The 11,204-nt window shown below is 40.5% G+C and overlaps 1 protein-coding gene across 1 annotated transcript in view; it reads right to left on the reverse strand.

The window, feature by feature from the left end:
- The window catches only part of INTS4 (integrator complex subunit 4), a 103,636-nt gene extending 92,690 nt beyond the window's left edge, over positions 1–10,946 (reverse strand). Inside the window, exons 1-2 of the mRNA XM_076002338.1 lie at positions 10,527–10,946; positions 5,912–6,106 (exon numbers count right to left, since the gene is read on the reverse strand). Of these exons, the coding sequence (XP_075858453.1) occupies positions 5,912–6,106; positions 10,527–10,580 (249 nt within the window). The 5' untranslated portion in view covers positions 10,581–10,946. The remainder of the gene's footprint in view (positions 1–5,911; positions 6,107–10,526) is intronic.
- Between the last annotated feature and the right edge of the window lie 258 nt (positions 10,947–11,204).

Below are 11,204 nucleotides of genomic sequence, written 5' to 3' on the forward strand. Positions count from 1 at the left end.
AAATGAATGGATAAGCAAAATGTGGTATATACATACAATGGAACATTACTGAGTCTTAAAAACGAAGGAAATTCTGACATATCCTACCTACAACATACAGCTAGAAGATATTATGCTAAGTGAAATAAACCAGTCACAAAAAGACAAATACTATATGACTCCACTTATATGAAGTACTTAGAGTAGTCAAAATCATGGGACAAAAAGTAGAATGGTGGTTGCCAGGTTATGGGGAGGAGGGGCAATGGAGGGTTATTATATAATGGCCGTAGAGTCAGTTTTGTGGGATGAAAAGAGTTCTAGAGATGGATGGTGGTGATGGTTGCACAATATGAACATACTTAACACCACTGAATTATACACTTAAAATGGATAATAAATTGTATGTTACATGTACTTCACAATTTAAAAAAAAAGAAAAAAGGGAGATAAAAGAATATCTAACCTAGTGACATTCCTTATTCATCTGGATACTTTATTTAAGCTCTTATACTTTCTGAAATAATTCCATGGCACCTTGCTCCACTGAGACACATAAATGACCCTCTTCACACCTAAGCTAAAAAAAAAATTACCTCCAGGGAAGTTCTAATAACTGCTCATCTCACCATTAAAACTATCCTGGTTCAGGCTTTCATCACTTTTCTCCAACCTATCAGTCTCCTAATTGGTCACCCTATCTCCACTCTTGCCCTCATCCAATTCCTCCAACCTCCACACTTCCCCCAGAGTGACATGTCTGAAACAAAAATTGACAAGGTAGAATACAAGGCCCTTCAGAATAAGACTCCTTCCAAATCTTTCCAGTCTTATCTCTTAACGAGATCTCAACCTAAACTCTACACCAGCCAAACTATAGTTAAATTTCTTCTATTTCACATCTCCATGCCTTTGCTCACAACTGCTCACAACTAAAATCTCTTTCTTCCTGTTTACCAAATGGCCACTCTGCTTTTAAGATGCATCTCAAGCATTGCTACTACCCTATAATGCATTTCTGGATCCCTGCTCCTAAGTAGAATTGATCATCACCTTTTTTGAGGTCATATTATAATCTGCCCCAGATTTCATACCTGAAACATTGTATAGTTATTATTCATTTCTTGTCTTAGCTACTTAGCAAGACTCATATTGGGGATCATATTATATTTACCTCTGTATTACCAACATGGCCTGGCACAAGGCCTGGCACAAAGTTAGTATTCAGACATGCTAAGCAAATGAAAAAATGAACAAATGAGTAACTTTAGCCCTTACTATCTATACACTACATATATATTTGGTTTGCCAACTACACTGCTAGCCCCTAAAGGACAAGGAATATGTCTCACAGTTCTGCATCCTCCAGAGCAACTACCACTACAGCATAAGTGAAGAATCCCTCATGTGAAATAAGTTCACATACTACTGACCACAGAAAAATGGAGGAAAAAGCAGAAACCAGAGTAGTTTATCCACTAAAATACAAGATACCACATTTCTGTATAGAACAGAAGATAGGGTAAAAAACACTATGATCACCAACCTAGAACTGGACCCATGTACCATTCCTCCCCATTTCTTCTGCTAGATTAATGCAAGCAGCACAGCATGGTTAAAGCGCTTGGGATCGGCCGGGTGGGTGCGGTGGCTCACACCTGTAATCCTAACACTCTGGGAGGCTGAGGCGAGCAGATTGCTTGAGGTCAGGAGTTCGAAACCAGCCTGAGCAAGAGCGAGACCCCATCTCTACTATAAATAGGAAGAAATTAATTGGCCAACTAGTATATATAGAAAAAAAGTAGCTGGGCATGGTGGCGTATGCTGGTAGTCCCAGCTACTCGGGAAGCTGAGGCAGAAAGATTGCTTGAGCCCAGGAGTTTGAGGTTGCTGTGAGCTAGGCTGATGCCACCGCACTCACTCTAGCCTGGGCAACAAAGCGAGACTCTGTCTCAAAAAAAAAAAGTGCTTGGGATCTGACATCAGAACACCTGAGTTCAATTTTCTTTTAGACATTATAATAGTATTATGATCATGTTTTTTAAAAAAGCCTTTATCATTTAGAGATATAAAGTAAAATTTACAAATAAAATGATATGACACCAAGAATCTGTTTTTATAACAATCTGGTGAAGAAGGTAAGAGTGGAAGAAATGAAAGTGGATTGGGGGAGGAAGGAAATAAAACAAGCTTGGCTATAAATGATCATTTTTGAGGCCAAGTAATGGGTACATGGGAATTAATTAAAGTATTCTCTATACTTGTATAGGTATTTATTTTAAATGTTCCATAACAAAAAGTTTTCACAAAGAAAACAAAAACCCAGGTTCAAATGCAGACTTTCTATTTACTAGCTAAGTGACTTTGGATACTAAATTGCTCTAAGCCTACTTTCTTACCTGGAATTTAAAGATAACAATGGTGCTGTCATAAAGATAAAATATTACATTTGGAAAGTGCTTATAACCTCTAACAAATATATAAATGTTAAGTACTCTCAGAAGTATTATTATAGTTATTGGTAATATAGGAGGTTTTTGTTTGTTTCTGAGACATAGTTTCACTCTGTCACCCAGACTAGAGTACAGTGGCATGATCATAGCTCACTGCATCCTTGAACTCCTGGGCTTAAGTGATCCTCCTGCCTCAGCCTGCTAAGTAGCTGGGACTACAGGCAAGTGACATCCTGACTGGCTCTTAGAGTTTTATTATATGTAATAAAGGTAGATATTGGTAAGAAAAAGATTAAATGAAAATAGGTCACTAAGATATTGAGAACTTCTTGAGAACAGAAACCCTGATTTCATTCATGTAACACATGGGTGAAACATTTATTAAGCCCCTACAATGTTTCAGGGACTAGGATAAAGAATAACAGATTTGAATCTATGAAGGAGTTCAAAGTCTGAAGGAGATTAATACATATGACAAACATTGGCAATACATAAGAGCTAATAATTATGCTAACAGGACACTGTCCAGTACCCAGAACAATGCCTGATATATAACAAATATTTGTTAACTGAGTAAAAAGCATCCCAAAAGTATTCATTCATTCAACATATATTTATTTTATCAGGCATCATTCTTGGTGCTATAGATATATCAATTAAAAAAACCAAAACCCCTGCTTACGTTCTAGTACAAGGAACATGATAAATGAGAAAATTATATAGAATATTAAAGGATAGTAAATGCTATGGAGAAAACAAAGTCAATGAAGGGGGCTAGGAAGTGCTGGGTTGGGATAGGCAGTTTCAATACGAAAACGGAGGAGCAAAGGAAGATCCCAATGAAAAAGTGACATTTAAACAAAGATTTGGACAAAGTTAAATTTTGTTCAACCCTTTGTTCAAATGACTTAAATGACAAGAGGGAGTAGACTAGTAAATATCTGAGGGAAGTGTTCCAGGCAGAAGGAAACCTAAGTAGAAAGACTCCGAGGAAGGATTATGCTTGGCAGAGAAAATGGATGCCCAGATCACAGGGCAGTGGAAGGGAGAAGGGGTCTAGCCAGAGGAAAGAACACATGAAAAGACACTGATTTCTAAAAACAAACAAGGTCCCTGGGAAACTGCAAGCATTTTGATTAAGCTAGAACTTTATATATATAAAGAAGAGAACCTTTATGTGAGGCTGAGGCAGTAGGATCACTTGAGCCCAGGAGTTGCTATGAGCTAGGCTGACATCAGGGCACTCTAGCCCAGGGGCAACAGAGTGAGACTCTGTCTCAAAAAAAAAAAGGAAGAGACCTAGCACTCTGGGAGGCCTAGGCAGGTGGATTGCTCGAGGTCAGGAGTTCAAAACCAGCCTGAGTGAGACCCTGTCTCTACTAAAAATAGAAAGAAATTAATTGACCAACTAAAAATATATATACAAAAAATTAGCCGGGCATGGTGGCGCATGCCGGTAGTCCCAGCTACTTGGGAGGCTGAGGCAGTAGGATCACTGAGCCCAGGAGATTGAGGTTGCTGTGAGCCAGGTTGATGCCATGGCACTCACTCTAGCCTGGGCAACAAAGTGAGACTCTGTCTCAAAAAAAAAACAAAGGAAGAGAGCCTTATATCAGACATAAAAGGTAATAGAATGAACAGATTTAAATAAAATTTAGAGAGAGAGACTGAAGGAAAAAAGAATCTTTGTAAGGTGACACATCATGACATTATATGCATCCTGACAGGTGTAATATGAAGTACAAATCATCATCTATAACATAGTCTTAAAATTCTCAAAAGTATGTTTCACCTGAATCTAACAAAGCCTATAGAATTAACTTCTAATTTATAGTAAATATAGGGGACAGAGGAGAAAGTTAACCCCAGGGAAGTGAACAAATTCAGAAAACAAGACATTTTTACAAAGCGACTGACCCAGTTTCTTTGTCAGATCAATGTAACCAAAATATTAAAAACGTTCTGGATTTCAAAGAAGACCAAATGTCATGTGTGAATCTGGTTTGCACTCTGGAACACATTGACTATAATAAGATATCTAGGAAATAACTAGAGAAATCTCAATATGGGCTAATTCTTAGATGACATTAAGGAATTAGTTTTGTTCAATGTGGTTAGGTGAATGTGTCAAAAAAAAAAAGGATGACCCTTTTTCAGAGCTATTACTGAAATAGAGAAAAATGATACGATACATTAAAAAAACTTCAGGAAAACACATGCAGCAAATTTGGCAAAATATTGATAACTCTTAAATCCTAGGAATGGGTATTTGATAGTTCATTATAGTATTTTCTCTGCTTTTCCATAAGCTCAATAAAAATAAATTAGCTGGGTGTGGTGTGGTACGAGCCTGTAGTCCCAGCTCCTTGAGAGGCTGACGCGGGAAGATCAATTGAGCTAGGAGTTTGAGCTTGCAGCAAGCTATGACCCTGCCATATCACGCGTTAGCTCGGGGAATAGGGAGAGAACCTCTCTCAAAAAAAAACCAAAACAACTCTGGGCCCACCCAGAGACACCAAAAAAAAAAAAAGAAAATTTCATACTAGTGTTTTTAAAATGTAATTAATTTGTGGTTCAAATAATTTTTCCTTTAGCTTCAGATCTCCCCTATATAAACTGAAAAGTAAACACAAATTATGGACTTCATTTTCTGTTTACATTATTTAATCATAGCATGAATTGATGTGTTATCTAATCCGTTAAAATACTTAAAAGAAATAAATGCCACTTTGCTTGAAAAAAAAAGGCTATTGCAATTAGATATGAGGGCCAGAAATTAGGACAGGAACAGCAGGATGCTAAGGGGACTACATTCCAGAGATGAATCTGGTTACAGAAGGGTTATGGTTGATGTCAACTCCTCTTTTGTGCTCCCACTGCACTCTTTTTTTTTTTTGAGACAGAGTCTCACTCTGTTGCCCAGGCTAGAGTGCCATGCCATCAGCCTAGCTCACAACAACCTCAAACTCCTGGACTCAAGCAATCCTTCTGTCTCAGCCTCCCAAGCAGCTGGGACTACAGGCATGCACCACCATGCCTGGCTAATTTTTTCCATGTATTTTTAGTTGGCCAATTAACTTCTTTCTATTTTTAGTAGAGACGTGGTCTCGCTCTTGCTCAGGCTAGTTTCGAACTCCTGACCTTGAGTGATCCTCCCACCTCGGCCTCCCAGAGTGCTAGGATTACAGGCGTGAGCCACCGCACCCGGCCCAACTGCACTCTTTACATGCACTTATAGTACCTTCGGCAATATGATGCACCTATTGTCTTCTACATGTTAGTATTCTGTCTGTCAGTTTCTGAGGGCAGGATGTGCATTTTTTTTTATCTCCATCCACAGTACCTAGTGAAGACACTCAGTAAAAGCTTGCCAAATGAACATCTTATCTATTTGCAATATTAACCATTCTGTAAACACAATACAACTCTTATACATACTCCCATTAGATACTCATTAGATTCCCATTAGATTTTCTTACCTTGTAATAATGTTCCAAGAGAATCCTGACTACTCCCTCCACACTTTCTGCCTCAACAGGCTTCCTGGCAAACTGGAGTAGGTATTGCAAAGCATCTGCTGGGGAGGTAGCTTTACACAGATCTATGTGGAGTGCTGCAGATTTACTTGGTTTTGTCAGTCGGAGTTTCTTAGTAGCAATTTCCTCCTGTGGTTGCTGCAGTGGGGTAGGGAAGGTAAGACATAAAAACTTAACTGAAAACACAGTCTACAAATTTAATTTTGCCTCATTTGATGGAAATAATTTCCCTTATACCAAATAATGTGTTTAGATAATAGATCTAGACTTAGAAAAAAGCAGTGTTATGAATTGGAATAAGAGCACTGGATTGGTGACAAGGTCATGAGTCCCAATTTTGCCTTTCACTAGCTCCTACAAGACTCTGGGCAAATCATTAAATTTCTCCAAGTCTCAGTTTGTTTCTCTGTAAAATGGGTACACTAACATTTTGTTCTACCTATCTCTGAAAACTGTGGTAGCTTTGGGGTTTAGAAGCCATAGAAAGAAATTACTCCATTCTTTATTAGAAAACAAATATCAAATCTACAAATATACTGAGATTGGGCTGAGTCACCCACCAGGCTCAGATTCCCTCCTTAGAAAACTAGGACTGCCGGGCGCGGTGGCTCACGCCTGTAATCCTAGCACTCTGGGAGGCTGAGGCGGGCGGATTGCTCAAGGTCACGAGTTCAAAACCAGCCTGAGCGAGACCCCGTCTCTACCATAAAAATAGAAAGAAATTAATTAGCCGACTAATATATATAATATAAAAATCAGCCGGGCATGGTGGCTAGTGCCTGTAGTCCCAGCTACTCGGGAGGCTGAGGCAGGAGGATCGCTTGAGCCCAGGAGTTTGAGGTTGCTGTGAGCTAGGCTGATGCCACGGCACTCACTCTAGCCTAGGCAAGAAAGCGAGACTCTGTCTCAAAAAAAAAAAAAAGAAAAGAAAACTAGGACTGATGGGAACTGTCTGCAGCTTACACTGAAGAAAATATCTTCTCCTTACTATAGGTGACTATCTTTTACCCCAAACACTCTGTGTTTATTAGAAGGATGGTCAGTGTAGGCAAAGACACATGCCATATGCCTAGCAAACTGTAGCCAGCCACTTAATAGATGTTTACTGAATGAATGATTGATTTGGAATTAAGAGTTATTTTTGAGTTCCAACTCTGCTGCTCTGTTCTCTGTTCTGAGTCTCACTTTTAGCACCTATAAAATAGGAACGATAACACTTCCCACCAGTCTTTCTCAACCAGGGGACCATATGAGCCACAGAGCACAGAAAACTATTTGAGTGATTTCCTCAACTCTCCGAAGGATAGTATATCACTAGAACTATTCTAGATGCATTCATTCCACAAACTGGATGTTAAAAGTCTGTGTAAAGAATAACCTGTTACTTTAAGTCTCAAGTTAGGCCATGGTGCATAGGTATAGAAGAGAAACCTAACAGAAGGTAAACATTATAATCAATAATTTTCCTTAATATCTAATACATCATTTTGGTGTACTAGGCAATCACCTTACAAATTCATACTTCCATAGAGAAGAGATAGGATTATTCTAGGCAAGAAGACAGTATGATATGATAAAAAGAATAAGGGCTTTGGAGTTAGAGGAATTTGTACTCAATAACCACCTACCAGCCAGAGAAGGCTTCTCCTTCTATAAAAGAGAATACCAATATCTATTTCACAAGAATATTTGAAAAATATAAGTCATGTTTTTATTGAATATACAAATAATAAGTGCTAGACACATATCAATTCTCTCCCATCCTACAACTTCACAGCAGAGGAAAAGGAACAGATGCACTAAGATCTCATTTAATCACCATATGGTAAGTACTCATAAAAAATAAAGTGAAGAAATTAACTCTTCCCTTAAAATTCGTACTCATTCCCATCCCATTCCATGCAAATTTCAGTTTTCAGTGTCATCTAAGTTGCAGTTAGGTCAAAAGCTGGGGAAGAATTTTTTCCCTAGGGACTTTGTTAAGGTAGAGGACAAATATCAGCTATCATTCAACCATCAATAACCTTTTAGTGACCTAGGCCCTATAATCAATCTACAGGACACAGAGATGAACTAGGCATTATCTCTGCCCTCAAGGAGGTCAGACTGGTGGGGAGATGCATACACTAGTGATTACAGTAGCAATGAATGAAAAGTACAAATAACTGAGGACAAAAGAGTGCTATGGAAGCAGACGAAGAAGAGACTAAGCTTTTGCTGAGGTTTCAGTTGGGCCTTGAAGCAAAAACATTAAGTACACAGAGTGGAAAACAAAAAGAAAGGGAAGAATGACATGCATTCCATGTAAGATAACAGGGGCCCAGCACAGTGGCTCACACCTGTAATCCTAGCTCTCTGGGAGGCCGAGGCGGGTGGATGTTTGAGCTCAGGAGTTCGAAACTATAAATAGAAAGAAATTAATTGGCCAACTAATATATATAGAAAAAATTAGCCGGGCATGGTGGCACATGCCTGTAGTCCCAGCTACTCGGGAGGCTGAGGCAGCAGGATTGCTTCAGCCCAGGAGTTTGAGGTTGCTGTAGGTTAGGCTGACGCCCCGGCACTCACTCAAGCCTGGGCAACAAAGTGAGACTCTGTCTCAAAAAAAAGAAAAAAGAAAAAAAAAGACAGATAACAGGTACAAAAGCCTAGAGATGTTCAAACAGATGGCATGCTGGAAGAGGGGTGAGCCACTGAAATATACACTTAAAATTGTTAAAATGGTAGATTCTATATTATATTTTACCACAATTTAAAAAAAAAAAAAAGATGGGCAAGGGAAATAGAGCCAGAAAATTCCAGGAACCAAGCCATAGAAGAGGGAGCTCTGTAATGTTAGAAAAACTTTCCTGAACCTTGATTCATTCTAAAAGTCAGTAAGATTAAATTTCACATAAAAATAAGCAACAAAAAAGGTATCAAGGTCAAATGTTAATCAAAGCTACCATAATAAACAAGAATAAGAAACAGACAAACTTCCCTGCAGACTAGGGGAGCATGGGACAAATATGTGCTCACGAAACAAAAAAAGAAAGGAAATGGGCCGGGTGCGGTGGCTCAGGGCTGAGGCAGGAGGGTCACTCAAGGTCAGGAGTTCCAGACCAGCCTGAGCAAGAGCGAGACTCCATCTCTACTATAAATAGAAAGAAATTAATTAGCCAACTAAAAATATATAGAAAAGAGTAGCCGGGCATGGTGGTACATTCCTGTAGTCCCAGCTACTTGGGAGGCTGAGGCAGAAGGATTGCTTGAGCCCAGGAGTTTGAGGTTGCTGTGAGCTAGGCAGACGCCATGGCACTCCAGCCTGGGAAAAACGTGAGACTCTGTCTCAAAAAAAAAAGAAAGAAAGGAAATGACAATAAGGGTGGAAAGAAACACTGTCAGATCACAGAGGGCTAAGGAGTTTGGTGGAAGGGAGACTTGATTTGTCAACGCAATTACCTCTCTATACTATGATATATATTACCTCTCTATACTACCTCTCTATACTATATACAGACACACAGTTCTAGTTCTCCCATTAGCTTGTGAGCTCCTACAGGGCAGGAACCCTAATGTGCATTAGACTTTATAGCTCAAAACTCTTCACCATGCCTGGTATGCAGTAATCAGTTATTTATTCAATAAATTCTTGCTGCATTCAGAATGTACAAATATAATGTTTAAGGATCAGTTTCCTGTTGGATGGTCTAAGCCTTGCTACTCTACAAGTCTAAAAATCTAAGGATGTAGCTGATTCATTTGCATGAATTGGGGACTTGTCAGAAATGAAGAATCTTGCCTCACCACCCACACCCAACCCTGAATAGAATCTACATTTGAAAAAGATCCCCAGGTGATCTGTATATACATTAATGTCTGAGAAGTTGGACAAAGGATAATTTGAGATCACACTCTACTTTAGCGACATCTACTTTAAGAAATATGGAGCATTAGTGACTGCTCTGACAGTGGCTCAGCCCACCTGTCCTTAACAGCATGGGAAGAAGGTATTGCTCTCCTTTCTAGGTGAGCTGTTCCACCAACGGAGAGCTCTTCCCCTGTGAAGCCTGTGACCCTCGCCTGCTTTGACTGGGCCTGGAGAAATGCTATAGTCCCTTCTTCCAGCCCTTTAGAACTTTGCATACTATAGCCCAACTTGTCGCTGGGCGCTTTCCTTGGAACTAGTAGAGTTAGGACCGGCTCTGCTGCTAACTGGCTGTGTCCTCCTACACCTCCGGAAGGCTCAATGTCCACATGTGGAAAAGAGGATGCTAATGTAACCCGACCTAGCAAGACTGTGTGAGAGAACAAAATGAGATAACCGATAAAACAGTTTTGTAGATTGTAAAGTACTATTTTTTTCTTCTAATAATTTTTTTAAACCACGTCAGACTACATATATCAGTTAATAACAGTAGCGGCGGCAAGCTAACACGCCCACTAACGTGCAGTCTCAGACTAACAATTAGTCGGCACTCAACACGGGACTATGACGCCTGTTCTGGCAAGGTGCCTGGGGTTCGGATAACTTTTCCTGCCTCAGACAGGGCCTAGGACCTTTCCTGTCGAAACTTACCTGAACCACTTTAGAGAATTCCTCATACACCCGCTTCTTAAGATGCGCCGCCATGGCTGCTCGCGGGCCCTCTCAGCTTCCGTACTCTACGAAGGAGGGGGGGTGGAGGGATTCAGAAAACCTGTTCAGGTTGGAGGAACCCGCCGCGATCCCACAAGGCAGTGGGGCTTCGGGAAAGAGAGGCCACTTCCTGCTGCTCGACTTCCCCTCCTGTGTACCGACCGATTTGGCCAGGGTCGCCTCCTGAGCTAGAGGAACGGAAAACGGGAGTGCGGCTTGGAGGAGGCGGGGCCTCTGGCAGGAGGGACGGACCTGAAAGGGTGGATGAACCAATAGGAGCTTTGGATGCTTGCGAGTGGTCTCAGAGTGGCCGAGAGACTGGCCCTCAGCCGAGTGAAGGGAGGAAGAAAGTACAAGTTAAGGGGCAGAGGCGGGCGATCTCGAGCTAGAGGCAAAACCTGGAACTGCGCGAAGATTTGGGCTCGCAAAGTAACGGAAAGAGGGTGAGCTAACAGTCCCATCATCCTTTGCTGCACACAGCGTTTGCTGCTTGTAGCTTTACAGAGCGTTGATTTTGTTCAAGCTATGCGCCACCTCACCAGTGCTTTGGGGTGCCTTTTGAAGCTCCCTCGTTCCAGTTATACAGAAGCTACCATTCCTATGGCTATGGTACAATGG

The sequence above is a fragment of the Microcebus murinus genome, chromosome 4, assembly GCF_040939455.1.
Source record: "Microcebus murinus isolate Inina chromosome 4, M.murinus_Inina_mat1.0, whole genome shotgun sequence".
In the NCBI taxonomy this organism is placed as follows: domain Eukaryota; kingdom Metazoa; phylum Chordata; class Mammalia; order Primates; family Cheirogaleidae; genus Microcebus; species Microcebus murinus.